The sequence below is a fragment of the Pleurodeles waltl genome, chromosome 7 (genome assembly GCF_031143425.1).
Source record: "Pleurodeles waltl isolate 20211129_DDA chromosome 7, aPleWal1.hap1.20221129, whole genome shotgun sequence".
NCBI lineage: Eukaryota > Metazoa > Chordata > Amphibia > Caudata > Salamandridae > Pleurodeles > Pleurodeles waltl.
The window spans coordinates 789,155,500-789,176,392 of NC_090446.1; the positions used below are offsets into that span (position 1 = coordinate 789,155,500).

Genomic DNA, 20,893 nt, shown 5'->3' on the forward strand with positions numbered 1-20,893 from the left:
GCTGTATGGTACCTGTTTTTCCTTCTTTGTTTTTCCTCTGTGGGATAACATTGCAGCTTCCAAAAATTGCACTGCGTCGACTTTTGAAAAGCGTAAATATTGTCCTTGCAAAATGTACTCAACTGAATGAAGTGATTCTGGTGAAAAAATACATATAAAGATACTTATTTTTGTAAGTTGATGTGGATCTCCTTCTTGAGTTGTGTGTCTCATTTATTGACTGTGTGTGTATTTTCAAGTGACTCACAGTCCTTTCTGATAAGCCTAAGGCTGCTTGACCATACTACCCCCTAAAAGAGCATCTTGGGATTGCTAGAGCAAGCCCCTGCCCTCTAGTAAGGGAACCTTCTGGACTCATTGTACAATATATCTAATTTTGATATATTATATAAAGAGCTAGCTTCCTACATTGGTGGCAGCGGTGGGATACAAGACTTGACATTTGTTTTATCACCTGGTTAATAAGTGATACCACTAAAGAATCCAAAATTGTCTTTAGTTTTTCCAATTTTTGATTGTTCTAAATTGTTTTAAATGAACTGTTATAAGCTTGTGTTAAGTCCCTAGTCCAAAATATTAATATACTTATAGTTAGTTAGGCCATTTTAGTAGTTCACTTCAAATTTTTTAAGTTTTCCGAAAAGATCTCAACTACTTTAAAACCATGACTGAGGCAGCAGGTACATCCCAAGAGCTCAACCTGGGCACCCACCAAAACCTTAAATTGGTGCAAATTAAGGCCATCTTCTAGGCATGGAAACCTACCATGAGTCTAAACCCACAAAAGCCTATCTGCATCAATTGCTTGCAGAAAATGATAGAACCATGGCAAGTAAAGGGGCCCCTCAGGAGACTGAGAAGGAAGAGGATGTGGAAGAGGATGATGAATCCCTCCACAACTCCACGGACAGTAGCACCACTAGGAGCACATCTGTTGGTACCCCAGGAGATGGAGACAGTGAAGATGCTGAACTCCAGAAGTGAGCTAACAGAATGGAATTAGAGTCTAGACTGTTAACTGTAGAGAAAGAAAGAGCTACGATGGGTCTATCACCTGTCTCTGGTGGCAACAAACTTTTAAATAGGATGAAAGAAGAAACTTTTGACCCTAAGAGCCCCAAAGAAACTGCCCCAAATATTCAGAGGGTGGTGATATCACCAAATGGTCCGCTCCATTTGACAGGGCTTGTACCATTAGGAAACTCAGTCAGAAGTATTGGGGCTCTCTACACAGGGAGCTGTTTTCGAGGAGGTGTAGGGATAGACTCCTGACACTAACTGGAGTAGATACTGAGTCCTATGACCGCATGAAGGACACCCTGATTGAAGGCTTTGGACTCATAACTGAGGAGTACAGGATTAGCTTCAGGGAAACTAAGAAAACCTCTAGTCAATACTGCATAGATTGTGTTGACTTCTCCGTTAAAACACTAGATGGCTGGTTGAAAGAGAATCAGGTACAAGACTATGATGGGCTTTATATTCTTATTATGAAAGAGCATCTGTTAATACCTGTGTTTCTGAACAATTGCATCAGTACCTGGTAGACTTAGGTCCAATTTCTCCCCAAGAATAAGGAAAGAAGGCAGACCACTGGGTCAAGAGTAGGGTATCAGTGACAACTTATGGTGGAACTGATCAAAAGAAAGGGGTTGCCGAGCCCCTCCAATGGAAAGATGGTGACCAGCCTAAAGATAAAAACCAAGAGTCTTCTAAATGCCCACAAAAACCTGTTTAGGAGGTTGGGCCCAAGGACAAATCACAGACGAATGGTGGGTACCAGGATAAGAACTTTGACCCTAAGAAGGCTTGGTGCCCCAATTGCAAGGCCAATGGGCACCGAACTGGAGACCTACCTATCCCAAAAGAAAATCCCTCTAATGCACCTGCAGCTCCTGCTGCAGAGGTAAGTTTCCAGATGGTATCCCAAGTGGGCCCTAACCATGTCAGAGAGCTAACTGAAGCAATTTTAGTCTCTGAGGGTGGGGTGGATGTAGCTGTCTTGGCTGTCTGGTCCAGTAATATGGAGAAGTACAGACAGCAGCTGCATGTAACTGGGATCAGAGGTAAAGCACTGAAGGATACAGGTGCAAGTGTCATTATGGTGACTGAAAAACTGATATCCCCAGAGCAGTATCTGATTGGTGATACTTTCACAGTCATTAATGCTGACAACCAACCTAAGGTCCATCCTGTGGCAATGGTGTCCTTAGAGTGAGGAGGGGTTACCTACCAGAAGAAGGTGCTGGTATCCCATGCAATTCCTGTAGACTATCTGCTAGGAAACGATCTGGAGTCCTCAGCATAGGCTGAGGTCGAAAGAAAGACCCATGCAGCTATGCTGGGTATTCCTAAACGGGTGTGTGTGGAAACCAGGGCAAAATGCAAAGTCCAGGGTGAAAAAGAATTTTGGAGCCTGGAATAATGGCCCAGTTCCCCAAGAGAAAAGCAGGATGTCTGGTAAGCCAGATTCTGAGCAGCTCGAAGCTCAGGTCCCCTCTCCTCTGGAAGAAAGCTTACCAGTCTTTGAAGGAACTGTGACCCAGGAACTTTGGCCTCACACGGAGGAGCTCCTAGACCCAGGGGGTCCTCTAGGGAAGAGTTGTGCCAGGGACAGTGGATCTGACCCTCTCTACAAAGCCTGAGATAGCAAGCTGCTGACCAGGAAAAGGGAGAAGTCGGTGGCTCCCACAGAACATATTAGGAGGAGGGACTCCAGTATACTGAGGCCAGAGACCCCTAACCTTGTGGTACTAGGAGAGCTGTAGTGCCCCAGACATACAGAGTTCCTACTCACATTGGCTAATGGCATCCCCCAAGCTGGGTATCTTGGCCAGACCACAACTTAGACTAAGTTGATACCTCACTTCTACTGGCCAGGTATGTCCCAGAAAATGGAGTTTTGTAATTCCTGTGTCACTTGTCAAGCAAGTCGCAAGACAGGTGGCAACCCAAAGGAGGTGGTATCAGGCACAGGTAGTAACTTCATGTCTGCATACTCAAGGCCATGTGGAATGAATGTGGAATGACTTATAAGTTCACTGCCCCATTTCACCCACAAGGGAATGGTTTAGTTGAGAGACTGAACAGAACCATGAAAGGCATGATTGCAGATCTCCCTGAAAAACTCAAAAGGAGATGGACTATCCTGTTACCATGCTTGGTTTTCCCATACAGAGAAGTGCCACAGAAGGGAGTAGGTTTTCCCCCTTTGAACTTCTGTTTGGTCATCCTCTAAGGGGACCACTGTGTCTAGTGAGGGAAGGCTATGAGTGACCTCTCAAAGAGCCCAGACAAGATGTTGTGGACTATGTGCTTGACCTAAGTACATGGAAAAAGCATCCGACAAACCTTGAGCCCAGCCAAGAGTTCCAGAAGCTCTGGTATGACCAAAAGGCTGCCATGGTGGAGTTCTAACCTGGGCAGAAGGTGTGGGTACTTGAACCTGTGGCTCCCTGGGCACTCCAGGACAAATGGAGTGGCCCTTACCCCCTCCTTGAAAAGAAGATTGAGGTCACCTATCTGGTTGACCTAGGCACTCCCAGGAACCCTCACAGAGTCATCCATGCAAACTGCCTAAAGCTCTTCCATGACAGGGCTGATGTGGCCATGCTGATGGTTACTGATAAGGGTCAGGAAGAGAGAGTGAGCCTCTCCCTGACCTCCTCTCCCACAGCCCCAAAGATGGGTCAATTGATGGAGTGGTCTTTTCAGACACCTTCACTGCCCAACAGCAAACTGACTGCAGGCAGTCCTACAACAGTATGCTGAGCTCTTTTCCCTCACCCCTGGTCGGACTAACTGGTATGTCCAAGATGTGGACACAGGTGATCATATGCCTGTCAAGACTAAAATCTATAGCCAGTCTGACCATGTGAAGGATAGCATCAGAGCTGAAGGAAGCAAGATGGTGGATTTTGGGGTGATTGACCCCTCTGATAGTCCCTGGGCCAGCCCAGTAGTCTTAGTCCCCAAACTGCATTCAAAGGTAGGGAAACCAGAGCTAAGATTTTGTGCGGACAATAGAGGTCTCAATACTGTCACTAAGACATATGCATATCCTATTCCAAGGGCAGACTGATTGATTGACCGGTTGGGGCAGACAAGTTTCTAAGCACTTTTTGATCTGACGTTAGGGTACTGGCAGATTTTTCTGACCCCTGGTGCAAAAGAAAGATCAGCATTCTCGACCCCAGATGGGTATTATCAGTTCACTGTCATGCCATTTGTCTAAATGAATGCCTCTGCCACCTTCCAAAGGCTGGTGAATAAAGTCCTTGCTTTGTTGGAAGCCTTTAGTGCAGCATATTTTGAAGATATTGCTGTCTTTAGCTCCACTTAGCAGGATCACCTGATCCACCTTGGGAAGGTCCTTAAAGCTCTGCAAAATGCAGGCCTCACTATCAAGACAAGCAAGTGACAGATAGGGCAGGGCAAGGTTGCATACGTGGAGGCCAAGTTCAACCACTACAACCCAAGATCCATGCCATTCTTGACTGGGAAACGCCAACCACCCAGACCCAAGTCAGGGCATTCTTTGGCTTGACTGGTTATTACAGGAGGTTTGGGAAGGGGTATGGTGCCACTATGACACACCCTCACAGAATTGGCCTCCAATGATGCCAAGGAAAGTAAACTTGATTGTGAGCTGTCAAAAGGCTTTTGACACTGAAAGGAGCAATGTACTCAGCACTCCTTCTAAAAGCTCAAGATTATTCAAAGCAGTTCATAGTGCAGACAGATGCCTCTGAACATGGGGTAGGGTTGGTCCTATTTCAAACCAGTATGATGGCCATGACCAACCTGTTTCTTTCATTAGCAGGAGGTTACTCCTCAGAGTGCAGCTTTCGGGTGCCATTGAAAGTCTTTGTTGTAGTCTGGTCTCTGAAGAAGTTAAACCGTATCTGCTTGTTTATCACTTCCTTGTTCAAACTGACCACAGGCCTCTCAGATGGCTGATGCAAATGAAAGGAGAAACCCCCAAACTGTAGACGTGGTCCACCTCAGTACAGGGAATGTACTTTACAGTGGAACACTATCCTGACACTGGCCACGCCAATGTAGATGGCCTTTCCAGGTTCTTCCACTTAGACAATGAAGACTCTCTTGGGAAAGGTTACTCTCAATCTCTTTCATTTGGTGAGGGGTCGTGTAGGAAAGTGCCCCATTTTGACATGGTCGCCCCCACTTTTTGCCAGGTACTTGATGCAATTTTGACTGAAAGTGTACTGGGTTCCTATTAACCAGGTCTCCAGTCCCAGCTCTCTTTCTCTAAAACTGTGCAATTGTTCCCCAACTGGCAATAGGTTAGGCCCCTCTGTATATCCGTAGTAAATGGTACCCCTGCTAGCCAGGGCATGGGTACCGAAAAGGGTCCCCAAGGGCTACAGCAAGTATTTTGCCACCCTCAGGGACCCCTCACCTAGCACCTACAGAATGCTATTGAAGGCTGCATGTCTTGGTGCAGCTAAGAATGAAAACAAGACATCGCCCACAGCCTGTGTGCCATCCCCCCTAACACTGCATGCAATATATGTAAGTCACCCCACAGCAGGCTTTACAGCCTTAAGGCAGAGTGCATTATATTACATGTGGGCCATATATGCAAGAGCAGATATGCCCTTGCTATGTCTTTATTGATTCTTAGACATAGTGAGTGATCAGGGAAGCCATTTTAAGTTCATGTGCTAGACACTGGTCAATACGAGTTCCCCAGCTACATGAAGGCTTCACTGAAAATGGGGATGTTTGGTATCAAACATCTCCTATTAATAAACTCTCACTGATTTCATAGTTGGATTTATTAATACATGTACCCAGAGGGCACCTTGGAGGTGCCCCCTTAAAACCTACTAGCTATCACTTTGTGGATTGACCAGTTTCAGCCAGCCTGACATCACCAGAAATGCTTCTGACCTCTCAGAGTGAGAGCCTTTGCTCTTGGGCGGTCAGAACAAAGACTGTTCTGGGATGTTTACACACCACACCCAACAGGATGACCTACAAATCCACATTCCAAGGCAGGGGATATTCAAAGAAGCCCACCACCTTTGGTATGCAGATCTGGCTTCACTCAAAGGAAGGATGCCGACCTCCCTGCTCCAGGGCCCATTTGGCACCTGGACAGCTGTGAACCTTAGCATTCAGGGAGGTGTGTCCACCTCTTAGATCAGTCCCACCCCTAAGGTGTGCTGCCTGATGTGGACCCTGCATTTAAAAATAAGCCATCTTGGTGTTGGAAGAATTAGTACCTCTGGGAAAGGGTTATTCCCACTTCCCACAGGAAGTGGTCATATAGGGGGTGTAGTGACCTCAGGAGTAAGTATCCCATTGGCTACTACCCTACACTCCCCAAAATGCCCCAATATTTAGTATTTAGGGGTGCCCCTGGCACCCAAAAATCAGATTCCTGATGACCTATGAAGAAGGACACTGAAGAGCCACAAAAGCAAAGGAAGAAGAACCTGAGTTGGACCCAGCCCTGCCGACCTGTCTGCTGCTGTTGCCAAATTGCACCAAAGTGGTCTCCAAAGCCTTGTAGGACTGCCTGCCTTCTAAAAAGACCCAGCATCTGAAGGCACCCCAAGAAAAACTACGAGGACCCCAGGCAGCCAAAAAACAGACACCTGGAAGCACCACTGCACCCATGCTGCACAGCCCAAGTTGAAGTGGATTAATGGTGCTAATGTGGTTTCCCAGACCTCCAGAGACAAAGTCCACCACTGTCAACCCTCAGATGTCGCCTGCAGCCTCTGCACACAGGCCCGCTCAACTGCGAGTGCTCTGGTGGAGAAAACCCAATGCCTCAGGACACCTTTGCACCTGTTGCCGCAGCCCTTGGAGAAGAGGACTGAAGGAGACCCTACACCGCTGGACAACTCAGGATTGAAACCCACTGGGTCCCCAGTGTGGGCGCTGCCGAATTCAGGATCTGCCTAAAACCAAGGCCGCCTACCCTTCATTTCACCTCCACCACTGTACACTTCCTTCCTCTTTGTCTCAATCTTGTAGGTTTCTTTTTAGTCGCTCTAATTTCTTCCTTTCTCCTCATTTCCTATCTTTCGCTTTCTTTCTTCCTTTTCTGACTTTCTCTTTCTTACTTTGGTTCAATGTCTGGTTTTGAAAAGTAATTGAGCATTGTGTAATGTATCCTTTTATCACACTCCTGTACGATGTATGCCCTTGTCACACATCCTAGTGGCCCATGTACTCTGCACACCCTCTTTCTATGTATGGGTATCATCTTTGGATGATTAGATGGAATTGTTAAAGGCAACCCCAGGCATCGAAGGTGTCATCTAGGGTCTGGCTCACGAACTGCATAGTTATGGCTTGGTAGTATTATGCCCTTACTCGCCCATTCTCTGCCACCCACCCACACATTATACTTTGCATCATGCTTATAATGTATCTTATTCAGCTGTGGGTTAGTCATGGGTCTCCACAGACAACTAGCACTTTGTTTTGCTACATGTTTGTATGTCGTAACAACTTGATTAAGTGCGAGGCAGTATCATAACTATAATGTACAAGGAGGGATTATAATCATATTGATGGCAATTACAGTGATCTTACATAATATCTGATAATGTTATCCTGCTCTACATATCAGCAATTGAATGGGGGATGGACATGGTTGGAGTGGCACCTGAAACCACCCATAGCAGTGACTTCTACTGTAACAACTGTGATGAGTCGCTTGTACATGAGGTAAACTGCATGAAGGTTAAATGTAATAACATTAAAAATTGTTTACCAAAAAAAGGTTGTTGAGAAACTTTAGTCTGTAAGAAGCTGCTTCTTTTATTGGCTAAAAGTAAAAATATTTTTTGGCCTCACAAAGCACATTTTGGCATAGCAGTCCCTGGTAGTGAAGGGAAGTACTTTGGATGTGCTCCTTGTGCAAAATGTGTTCCCCACAGTGAATATCGCCTATGGCTGAAGTGGGCTGACCCACTCCCCACGCTCTATAATGTAGTGCGCGGAAATAAATGTGAATAGTACATCAACAGACCAGATCAAAAGAGGACATTCATACATATTCTCTCATTCCTCACAAGCTGGCAGGCAGGCGTACAGTACAATGAGGATCATAACGAAAAAAACATTTGGTGCTCAAAATATTGAGTTACAGGTGCTACATCATTTCAGCCTCTTATTACATCCAGTCTGTTCAGTGATTTGTAATGATTTAGCACCAGCTTTTAGCAGGTGGAATGGCAAGACAAACAATTCACTAGCATGCACTATTTGCACCCAACCCGCAATAGCCACAAAACGTGTGTTTACAATGTTGCTCTTTTTATCCTACTCTATCATTGTATCATAAGAGAGCCCAGCATTGTAACCTCTGACCCCTGGACTCCAAAACCCAGACTATAACTTCAAGAATACACCTTCTACAACTATATTACACCTAGAAATAAACCCAAGTCTCACCATTCCTACCTGTCGCATTTGTTTCTCGTTGGTTTCCAGGTAACTAGAAAATATTCTGACATTTGAAATTATTTTGTGCAATAAAAACACCCAGTATGTCTCTTAATGCTCCAGTTCTCCTTCATCAGCTATTTGCTGAAGGTAGTTCAGCTTTTCCTGTCTGCGCCTTTCTAAGCCGACATCTTATTCTACTAACTGCACTTTTAAAGTTACAATGGAACTAAATATCCATTTAATTTACCATAATGGAACACACTGCAAATACATTAGTTGTTACTATTACACTGCAGCTAATAAAACGTAAGGAAAGTTATTACAAAACAAATGTACCTTAGCCTTTACGTCTTCTGAGATATGACTGACCATTGTGAGACGAGTCCACGCTGCAGATTCTAATGAAAATGGCCCCTGAGGCCTTCACACTTTACTGATGCCAGGAAGGACTTTAACCAAACAGGCGAAAAGTTGTTAATTCGGTCAATATATAACCAGGATTATCAGTTGCTGATTGGCAAGTGTCTGCGGAGTTGTGAGATCATACATTAACTTCATGGACAGCCTCTGTTATTAAGAAAAACCGTTTGCAAACGAGTAACCTAAAAATATTGTCTCGTCTATGTTGTTTGGAAAGTCACGTTTAGAGAAAAGCATATAACGGGAGCTGAGGTGTAATATGGTATCTGGCAGGCCATCGGGTCATCTGTTTGTGAATCATCAAATCACCTCTTTCAACCAATCAGCAGGAGCGCCACCAAATGTTGACGCCGGTAGTACAAACAATCAAGTAACAGGAGACTCCGTTTTTTAAACTATAAGGTCTTTTTTTAAATTTGCTTAGCGCCTTATACAACACTATTGCCATTTCTAAATCGTGCAAACAACGAGCTAATTGCATGACAGTTTCTCAGGTGTTTTCAAAATAATTGGGTCTATTGTGCAACTCGATGTCCGGTGAGTCTTGTTCTCAGATATCTCCTAATGATAAAGGACACAGTTTCAAGACCTGACCGTTAGTTTAACAAGTGCATGGTGGGAGTTGTAGTCCTGAATCACCTCAATTGGTCTCACTGGCATAGCAAGAGTATGTTTGGAGCCAAGTGCAGCCATGAAAAACGATGCGTTGGAATGGTATTGGGTAAGAAAATCTACCAATAATCAGTGTCTGTTGCGACAAATAAGCCCCTGTTCCCAGTGCCACTGCACCTGCTGCACTTTTCATAACTACACAACTGACTGGACTGGACTCATTACTGAAGCTTGTAGTATGAAAAACTAGACTGGAATTTGGTGCGTTTTGAGGTAACCGAGTCTGCTTGTGATCTTATTGCGACAAGAAACGAATGGCTTGAACACCATTATTTGGGGATTTTCTGCATTTATGTAAAGTAGTACAGTTTGAACACATATTTTCAACACCTTAAGTTAGCCCCCCGGCATGGTACACTGGTCAATGAAATGTTGGAAATGTGTTTTGTTTATTCAGTCTGCATTCTCAAGTCTTACAGCGCAATGTCAAACATATTTCTCCACCCGCTTTTTTCGTTTCCAGTTACAATGTTAAAACCTTCAAATATGCCAGTTTTTGGCGACAAAATAATTGCATTATGTGATCACGGTCACTGTACGTCAAACAACTTGGATGTGTCATCGTGCTATATATGCCATTCTATTAAACTACGGGGGTTATACTAATTATTAAATACCTGTCTCAAAGATCTAGCCCGAGCCCCAGGAAAGGGCCCAGAGAGCGAGAGCGGGAAGCAATGTCAGCAATGCTATTGGAACATCGAGGGACAGTGTCGGAACTGGATGGCCCTCGGCGCCCCACGATCCCACCCCCGGGTTCAGTGGCCGCACTGGTCGCACCACAGTATTGTCCCCATTCCACAAACCCATGATGCGGAAGTGCTTTACGCCAGGGGTGCGAAAGCCAAATCCTACGGGGGATGCACAACCCTTGCACCTCTTCTAGTGCCAAACACAAGCCAACAATTTTACACTGTGCAGCGGAAGGCTTTTGAGAAGAACATGTAGGATGAACATTAATGCCCGAAGACGTCAACATAGTCACAGGCCATCGCGCAAGGTTGAACTCTTTGTGAGCCCCACTCACCAACATATTAGAGCACAGAGGTCTGTTTTAACTTACAGTTTCAGTTTTCAAAATTGATGTGTATTTTGCATTTTTAGTCTATGGCTGTAATGTAATACACACCGAATACACGCTTATGGACTTGTGATCAGTGGAGCCACCACAGAGTAAACAAATGCATTTTCTATATACAGTAAAGCAATGATCTTTCCATACAAAAGGAACTAGGCAAACAAGAATGAACACGACAGTTGCACCGATTGCAACATTGATAACACAAAACAGCAGGTCCACAGAAGGAAACACTTGGAATAAAACATACCAAGCAATTATTCAGGGACTTACTCAGCCAGTGTGCCTAGTTGGTGAATGCAGTTTTTGTAATCACACACCAACGAATACAAAATCCTCAAAGCAAACACCAGTCAGAACGTTTGTCAAAATTACATAACGTACGAACATGTACACAAAGTAGCATGGCGAGATCCCGCACACTTAAGCTCTCCCTTTTAGAGGAAAACCAAGGTTTCAATAAAATTGAAGAGCGGCTGAGTCTTGCAAACACTGAAAGATTGTGAGGAGCACGTGTTCACAGAGATGCCCCATTCGTTTGAAGGAATTGATCATCTGCAGCCAGACCTCAGAACAAATATGTTTATATGTGTTTATGTATGGATGTTTATAAACATTAACCATAAACTAACAGGACCGCCAACACATTGATGCCTACAACTCATAAACAAAATCAGACTTTAAAGGAACATCCTCGTAATTAGGGTCGGATGAAATCAGAGTCCCATACTAATTAATTACAGGATGTGTACTATATAATTACATGTAACGTAATACAGAGTGCCAGAAAACATTCAAAGCATTCAGTCACAATGAAAGCTAATTTTGCACATTAAAAGAATACATGGTTTCATTAAAAGGAGGTTTGTTTTGGTCGTAGGCCAGCAACCAATGTTTCTACTACACATTTAAAAGTACTAGCTGGGGATGAGGGGTTGCAGCGCTATGACCAACACGGCTGACATTTAAAGGAGCTCCACCGATCGCAGATACAATTCGCAGAACCCATCCAATTGTAGGGTACATCCATTAAAGAGCACCTGGTCCGGTCTCGCATAGACATCGCATGTGCTGTCTTTTTGAGTCAAGTTGTTTACAGTTAGTGGGCTACCACCCACATATAGGCTTATCATTGGTTAGCTTCAGCGTGGCTCGCATTTTCTTCTTTTCTATTTGGCAGGGCATGAGTGTCTCAGATCATTGTCCCTTCTCTGGAGCATGAACCAAGTACTTGCGTATTTCTACTGCTCCTGTTTTTGGACCTACTTTTTTCTTTATTTTCAAGCACTTCACGTGAGTGCTTGTGTTTTCAGGTGTCATGCTACGGGGTGGGGCCTCTTCAATGGAGGGGAAGTGTTTGTGCTTAGTTTCTGTTTTGATTTGCTCAGAGCTGCCCCCAAGGACATCTCATCTGCCATTAATTTGTGACTTAATAGTGGGCAGGGTGTGAAAATAGGCCTTATGGGAAGTTATAAATGACTGCTGCTTTGCATGTTTTTGTGGCTTATCTTGGTTGCCAAGGTTTAAATGTTCAAATCCCATCACTAAGCCTTGTTTGGTATATGTAAATCCTCTCACATCTTTCTTTCCTTTTTTTTTTTTTTTTTTACCTTTGCTTTGTATGACACCAACAACATAAAAACCATCATTAAACCAATCACACTCCCAATCTTGTCCATGCCTACCTCAGTGGCAGCTGCCACTCAACGGGGTTGGCGGGGCAGGGGGGTGAGAGAGTAGAGGAGGAAATGGAGTGACATTTTTTTTTTAAAAGCTTACCTGTGGGTGGGGATGTGTATATCTCCCCTCTGTCCTCGTCATCTTCTTGTTCCCAGGCTTCCAGCCAATAACGATGCTGCTGTCACCAGCAACAGCAATGTCGTGATTGGTCTCCGCGGCCTCCTTCACCGCTCAGAGTAGGAATGGGAGCCTGGGCATATTCTCCACTTGGCGGTGCTACACAGCCCTGTAGAGAACATGCAAAGTGCGCATGTCTTTTTGGCTGGCCATTTATCCTTTCACGCATCATTCATACTTTCACTCACCCAGCTATCCTCTCTCTTAACATCCATCTACCCATTCACACATTCATACGCTGATCCATCCATTCATCCTTCCTCCTTTTCACTCATCCATCTTTTGCAGACACCCCTTCACTCACTCACCCAGCCACCATTTCACTCACTCATGCACCAATCAATCCTTTCAGTCACTCACCTTCCCACCCTTTCGCGCTAAGGCCCATTCTCACTCAAAAATATTCTAGCTCCTCGTTGTAAGTTTCCACTCATTATGTGTCCTACTCACTTCCTAAAGTTTGGAAGGGCTGGTTCCCAAGAAGGTTGACTCCCAGGTCTGCCTCTAACCAAAATAGCCAAATAGATTAAAAAGGACATGAACCTTCATCCTTGTGCTTTTGTGATCTATGAAGCGCAGTGTTCCATAAACACGTGAATGCTACAGTAGGATACTTTCACAGCTCCTGCAACTCCCATGCTACATGACACCTAAGGTATGCATAATACCAAGCTGCCCCATGAGCATCTCAGCTTTGCTTCACTGCAGAACCATGCCTCAATTTCTTAATAATACAGCTGACCGTGCAGTACTGTACCCTTTGCTCACCACTCATGTTCTAGGAACCTACCTGATTCTGTGCTACACGTTCGCTATTCCGGTTACCCGTAGGTGCTATCAGTGCATCCAAGCTCGCACTGACCAGTCCATGACACTGGCCTGCAGATCTTGCTGTTCAACACCAAGGACAGAATAGACATATTTACTTCGGAAATATCCTGGACCATATTTTATTGAGGAGATGTTGTTATGACTTGATGCACTGCCTCTCATGGGGCATGGCCCATCCCAAAGTTCACTACTAATAATACATACCATATTATACTCTGTGGATCTGGATATACATTGTCAAGAAAGATTTTAAATTTGTAAGTGGGGTGCATGGGTTATTATTCTTTAAAATAATTTACAGTTATGAGACCTGAGACACTTGTCACAGAGGTAAATAATGGTAGTTGCCCAATAATGCACAATTTGGCATTCAAGTGATAAGAATCAGGCCCTAGGTCGGTTGGTCAATGCCTTAACCACACGCCCACAACTTCTCATGCACCATCCACGGTCTCCAAATAGCTGAGAACGTGTCTACCTTGAACTTTATTTGGGCTAGTGGATGGGATCATGTCACCCCAAGCTTTGTAGATTGCGCTTGCACCTAGTGATCCAGTATTTATCACTCTTATTCTCCCCATCCTAATCTACGCGTCTGGACTCACGATGTTGGTGAGTGGTCATCTCCCCGTTTGTGTAAATGTAGCAGGTGACTCCACAAAGCTTTGCGAACATTGACCTCCTGATGTTACCGTTAGAGTGTTTTTGCATCAGACACCTGTGGCGTGCTTTCCAAATAGTTAATGGTGGGGACATTATTTGGACGGCAGGGTATTATTTTATTAAAAATATATATTTTCCCATTCTCTCTGAACATTAAAAATACAATCAACGTTGATCAGAAGGGATTATGGACATTGGTATCCATAATTAAGGCATAAATAAATACCTGACCTGTGGCACATATGGAAACCACAGTTTAAAACAATAATTTTCCCATTATTACATAATGATGCCTAGCAGCATAGCCTGTACACAGCAGTTTATAAGTTATGTTATTAATATAATTAAATCGGTGTGGATGATACATGGGATCATGAGAGAGCAAGAGGGGAAGGACAGAGGGAAAGACAAATATTCTTGGTCTGTGAGGATTGAGGATGTGCAGACATAAATATCCAAGCTACGACTGCAGTAAGCAAGTTCGTTGATCCAGCCTACATTTTTAGGAGCAGGATCCCATCCACACGGACTGCATTGTTCACGAAAGTGGAACAACACTTACATGAACAACAACTCTGTTAATCTCTGCCTTAACCACGCATGTGCTGAATAACGCACATGCATGGTGTAGGAAGATGGCTCTGTATGTACTATTTCAAAGTAAGGAATAGTATGCACAGAGTCCAAGGGTTCCCCTTAGAGGTAAGATAGTGGCAAAAGAGATAATACTAATGCTCTATTTTGTGGTAGTGTGGTCGAGCAGTAGGCTTATCAAAGGAGTAGTGTTAAGCATTTGTTGTACATATACACAGGCAATAAATGAGGAACACACACTCAGAGACAAATCCAGCCAATAGGTTTTGTTATAGACAAATATATTTTCTTAGTTTATTTTAAGAACCACAGGTTCAAATTCTACATGTAATATCTCATTTGAAAGGTATTGCAGGTAAGTACTTTAGGAACTTTGAATAATTACAGTAGTATATATACTTTTCACATAAAACACAAATAGCTGTTTTAAAAGTGGAGACAGTGCAATTTTCACAGTTCCTGGGGGAGGTAAAGTATTGTTAGTTTTTGCAGGTAAGTAAATCACTTACAGGTCTCAGTTTTGGGTCCAAGGTAGCCCACCGTTGGGGGTTCAGAGCAACCCCAAAGTTACCACACCAGCAGCTCAGGGCCGGTCAGGTGCAGAGGTCAAAGAGGTGCCCAAAACACATAGGCTTCAATGGAGAGAAGGGGGTGCCCCGGTTCCAGTCTGCCAACAGGTAAGTACCCGCGTCTTCGGAGGGCAGACCAGGGGGGTTTTGTAGGGCACCGGGGGACACACAAGTCCACACAGAAAGTACACCCTCAGCAGCACGGGGGCGGCCGGGTGCAGTGTGCAAACAAGCGTCGGGTTCTCTGTAGATTTCAATGGGAGACCAAGGGGTCTCTTCAGCGGTGCAGGCAGGCAAGGGGGGGGCTCCTCGGGGTAGCCACCACCTGGGCAAGGGAGAGGGCCTCCTGGGGGTCACTCCTGCACAGAAGTTCCTTTCCTTCAGGTGCTGGGGGCTGCGGGTGCAGGGTCTTTTCCAGCCATCTGGACTTTAGGTTCAGGCAGTCGCGGTCAGGGGGAGCCTCGGGATTCCCTCTGCAGGCGTCGCTGTGGGGACTCAGGGGGGACAACTTTGGTTACTCACGGACTCGGAGTCGCCGGAGGGTCCTCCCTGAGGTGTTGGTTCTCCACCAGTCGAGTCGGGGTCGCCGGGTGCAGTGTTGCAAGTCTCACGCTTCTTGCGGGGAGTTGCAGGGGTCTTTAAATCTGCTCCTTTGAAACAAAGTTGCAGTTCTTTTGGAGCAGTGCCGCTGTCCTCTGGAGTTTCTTGTCTTTCTTGAAGCAGGGCAGTCCTCTGAGGATTCCGAGGTCGCTGGTCCTTTGGAAAGCGTCACTGGAGCAGGTTTCTTTGGAAGGCAGGAGACAGGCCGGTAAGACTGGGGCCAAAGCAGTTGGTGTCTTCTATTCTTCCTCTGCAGGGGTTTTTCAGCTCAGCAGTCCTCTTCTTCTTGTAGTTTCAGGAATCTAAATTCTTAGGTTCAGGGGAGCCCTTAAATACTAAATTTAAGGGCGTGTTTAGGTCTGGGGGGTTAGTAGCCAATGGCTACTAGCCCTGAGGGTGGGTACACCCTCTTTGTGCCTCCTCCCAAGGGGAGGGGGTCACATTCCTATCCCTATTGGGGGAATCCTCCTTCTACAAGATGGAGGATTTCTAAAAGTCGGAGTCACCTCAGCTCAGGACACCTTAGGAGCTGTCCTGACTGGCCAGTGACTCCTCCTTGTTATTCTCATTATTTCTCCTGGACTTGCCGCCAAAAGTGGGGGCTGTGTCCAGGGGGCGGGCATCTCCACTAGCTGGAGTGCCCTGGGGCATTGTAACACGAAGCTTGAGCCTTTGAAGCTCACTGCTAGGTGTTACAGTTCCTGCAGGGGGGAGGTGTGAAGCACCTCCACCCAGAGCAGGCTTTGTTTCTGTCCTCAGAGAGCACAAAGGCTCTCACCGCATGAGGTCAGACACTCGTCTCTCAGCAGCAGGCTGGCACAGACCAGTCAGTCCTGCACTGAACAATTGGGTAAAATACAGGGGGTATCTCTAAGATGCCCTCTGTATGCATTTTTTAATAAATCCAACACTGGCATTAGTGTGGGTTTATTATTCTGAGAAGTTTGGTGCCAAACTTCCCAGTATTCAGTGTAGCCATTATGGAGCTGTGGAGTTCGTTTTTGACAGACTCCCAGGCCATATACTCTTATGGCTACCCTGCACTTGCAATGTCTAAGGTTTTGCTTAGACACTGTAGGGGCATAGTGCTCATGCACATATGCCCTCACCTGTGGTATAGTGCACCCTGCCTTAGGGCTGTAAGGCCTGCTAGAGGGGTGACTTACCTATGCCACAGCCAGTGTGAGGTTGGCATGGCACCCTGAGGGGAGTGCCATGTCGACTTAGTCATTTTCTCCCCACCAGCACACACAAGCTGGCAAGCAGTGTGTCTGTGCTGAGTGAGGGGTCCCTAGGGTGGCATAAGTCATGCTGCAGCCCCTAGAGACCTTCCCTGGCATCAGGGCCCTTGGTACGAGGGGTACCAGTTACAAGGGACTTACCTGGGTGCCAGGGTTGTGCCAATTGTGGAGACAATGGTACATTTTAGGTGAAAGAACACTGGTGCTGGGGCCTGATTAGCAGGGTCCCAGCACACTTCTCAGTCAAGTCAGCATCAGTATCAGGCAAAAAGTGGGGGGTAACTGCAACAGGGAGCCATTTCTTTACACATGGTAAAAGCAGAGAAAAAGAGAGTCAGGATCGGGAGAGTACTCAGTCAGGAAAATGGGGCTGGGGCAGAGGCAGGGGTATTTTTTGGGGCGGAGGTCGGGGTAGTTTTAGTTTTAGGGGTGGGGTGGACGGTCGGGCTAGTTTTCGTTTTTAGGGGCAGGGGTGGGGGTTGGGGTAGTTTTCGTTTTTAGAGGCAGGGGTGGGGGGTCGGGGTAGTTTTAGTTTTAGGGGCAGGATGGGGGTAGTTTTAGTTTTTAGGGGTGGGGTATCGCAATTGTTTTAAGGGTGGGGGGGTTGGGGTTGTCTTAGTTTTAGGGGTGAGGTGAGGGGGTCGGGGTAGATTTAGTTTTAGGGGCAGGGATGGGGGTCACAGTAGTTTTATGGGTGGGGGTCCCGGTAATTTTAGTTTTTAGGGTGGGTGGGGGGATGGGGTAGGTTTGTTTTTAGCAGTGGGATTGGGGGGGTCGGATACTTTTGTTTTAGGGGCAGGGGTTAGGGGGGGGGTCGCATGCTGGAACCACGCATGCCATGCCACACATGCCTTTACCAGGCATGCCTTTATAGTGAAAAATTGCTGTAAAGGCATTTGTTGTTAAGGCATTAGTGGTAACAACGCGGTCGTTGTTCCGACCGCGTTGTTCAGGCATGCGTGGTTTCAGCATGCGTTGTTCCGTCGTATAGTCTGTCTGAAGTTGCTGACTGTTATGTTTGGGGGACCGCCCCAAGTTACCCGGCGGACAGGAGTGTTGTTTTCTAAAACCCGTGTCAGTACGTGCCGGAAGGTGGATCTCCCCTGCTAATGGGGGTAGGAATGGTTTAGACCCCGTGACGGGGGGGAGAGGTAATAAAGTGGCTGAGTCGGCAGGCGGGAGGCAGTTGGAAGCCGGGCAGCCTGTTATACTGATTGCGTGTCCAGTGTAAATTATTTATGCAGCGCGCGGTGTAAAGAACATGCGCACTGCGGCCGAAGCGTTACCCCGTCCCGACAGCGGTAAACAGAACAAATTGGCGACGGAGGCCGGGATTGAACCCACGTGGGGAAAAGCGGCGGGGCAACCACGGCAGTTTTGAAACGCGCGCCAGAAAAAAAAAAAACGCACGAAGCAAGAAGGCGCGAGGTGAAGTCATTTTCATCTAGGAAATACCGGAGTGAGCCCTGACGTGACGTGCGCTCAGAAAAGAACACATTACATTGCTCCCAAAACGGCCCCAGGAGACCGGCTGACAGCCACACACGGAAAAGGAGGTGAGGGGGAGAGTGAGGCCCAGAAACAAAGGGGCACAAATAATTGAGCCTAAGAGTACACAGAAAGAAAAGGGGACAAAGGAGTAAAACAAAGAGAAAATAAAAAGACATATAGGAGCAAACAAAGAAGGACAACAACAAAGTACAGGAAAGATAGACAGAGGTCAAGGAAATAAAGAGGGGACAAAAAAAATAATAATAATGGCTACTTTCCCGGTCATAGAGCCTTTTGTTATGGAAGGACCCCCATCAGCACAGACTGCAAAATGGAAGTCATGGGTGGAACGTGTAGAAAATTATTTCGCAGCTGTCGCACTAGACCCGGATAGACAAAGACCGATGCTCCTGCACATGGGAGGAGAGATGTTGCACAGAATCAGCAAGACAGTGGCTGAAGAAGGGCCCCCATTCACGTACCGAACGCTGAAAAGGGCAATAACTTCATACTTTGAACCCATGGCAAATCCAGACTACGAACGATTCCTCCTTCGACAAGCCAGACAAAGCTCAGATGAATCAGTAGACACATACTATGCAAGGTTAAAGGAACTAGCAAGCACATGCACATTACCTGACCCAGATGATGAGATGAGAGCACAATTTATCCAAGGATGCCACTCAACAAAATTAAGGGAGCACATCCTTCAGATCCCAGGTATGACGATGGCTGACATGCTGATGATGGGCAGGTCAAAAGAGTTGTCCAGGGTAAGAGCCGCACACATGGAAACGGCGCTCGCACAAACCATCAAAACAGAACCGATAAATGCCATAGCATCAGGCAGTATAACAAAATAAAAGGACAGAACAAGATCGACAGGTGCACAACGCTCATGCTACATGTATGGAGGAACATTTCCACACCAAGGGAAGTGCCCAGCACTGGGAAAACAATGCACCAACTGCCAAAAACTAAATCATTTTGCAAAAGTTTGCCGTTCAAATATCAGAGCAAGAGGAGATAGACAAAAGACAAGTCAAGGAGCCAAAGCGGTACAACCACCAGATCTAATTCCTGACATGGATGATGATGATGAGCCAGAAGGAACCGTGTACATAATCCATGCAACTGAACCAGGCTGTCTAAGCCGGAAGAGAATTCCAAAGTGCCAAGTCACAGTGGCGGGGCACCAAGTAACTGCCCTCATTGACACGGGAGCGTCAATTAATATACTGGCGCAATCTGAGTTTGACCAAATGCCGCATCACCCCCCTCTACGGCGCACAACAGTACAAGTATTCGCGTTCGGATCAACAAGACCCCTCTCAATGGCGGGAGTTTTCGTGACGGACATCAATCATGATGATGAAACGGTACAATCCAAGGTGTATGTCACCAAGATAGGAACAGGAATGCTGCTCAGTTGCCGTACTGCAGAAGAGTTGAAACTGGTAACATTCACGTTCAGCATCCACGTGGGGGAGCTAGAAAGCTTACAGGAAGAGTATGCAGATATATTCCGAGGAATTGGCTGCCTGAAAGATCGACAAGTAAAACTACACATAGACAAGTCTATAGAACCAGTCGCATTGAAACACCGATGAATTGCATTTCATCTCCGCCCACAAGTGGAGGCCGAATTGAGGAAACTGGAAGAAGCGGACATAATTGAGAAGGTCGAAGGACCAACCCCATGGGTGTCACCCATTGTGGTCACCAGAAAACCCAAGCAACCAGGGGAGGTACGCATATGCGTAGATATGCGCCTCCCAAATGTAGCTATCCGGAGGGAGCGTCACCTCACCCCGACAGTAGATGCAATAGTGGCAGAGGTCAGCGGGTCCAAATGGTTCTCAAAAATGGATCTAAGAGCTGGATACCACCAAATAATGTTGGCTCCGGAGTCTAGAGCTATCACCACATTCTCCACCCATGTGGGACTAAGACGATACCGACGCCTGAGTTTCGGGATCGCCAGCGCGGCCGAAGTCTTCCAGGACACCATAAGAGGAGTTCTGGCTGGCCTGGAGGGAGTCATAAATGTGAGTGATGATATCCTGGTACATGCGCCCACAGTTGAGGCACACCTACAGAGGTTACGAGCAGCATTCCAACGACTGCAAGCAAATGGACTAACATTACATCGGGAGAAGTGCGAATTTCTGAGAAAGGACATTGCATTCTTCGGATATCACTTCTCAGAAAAAGGAGTTTGACCTGACCCAGAGAAGGTGGCAGACAAAGTCAGCACCACCCCCCACCTCAGTCACCGGTGTGCGAAGTTTCCTGGGAATGGTAACTTATTGCGGGAGGTTCATTTCCAATCTAACCTCCCTCACGGCTCCCCTAAGGGAGTTGACCAAGGCTCACACTCCGTGGGAGTGGAATACTGCGCAGGAAAAGGCATTTCAGGACACGAAACAGGCACTATCGGCAGA

The 20,893-nt window shown here is 46.2% G+C and overlaps 1 protein-coding gene across 5 annotated transcripts in view; it reads right to left on the reverse strand.

Annotated features, from left to right (window-relative positions):
* Positions 1 to 20,893, reverse strand: part of SLC23A1 (solute carrier family 23 member 1) — a 381,822-nt gene that overhangs the window by 245,503 nt on the left and 115,426 nt on the right. For 2 of the 5 annotated variants that reach the window (XM_069199320.1, XM_069199319.1), the window contains exon 1: positions 8,770 to 8,886. The exons of the other annotated variants lie outside the window; for them this stretch is intronic. In XM_069199320.1, the coding sequence (XP_069055421.1) occupies positions 8,770 to 8,805 (36 nt within the window). In that variant the 5' untranslated portion in view covers positions 8,806 to 8,886. Of the gene's footprint in view, positions 1 to 8,769; positions 8,887 to 20,893 lie in introns of those variants that run through there. 5 annotated transcript variants of the gene reach the window in all.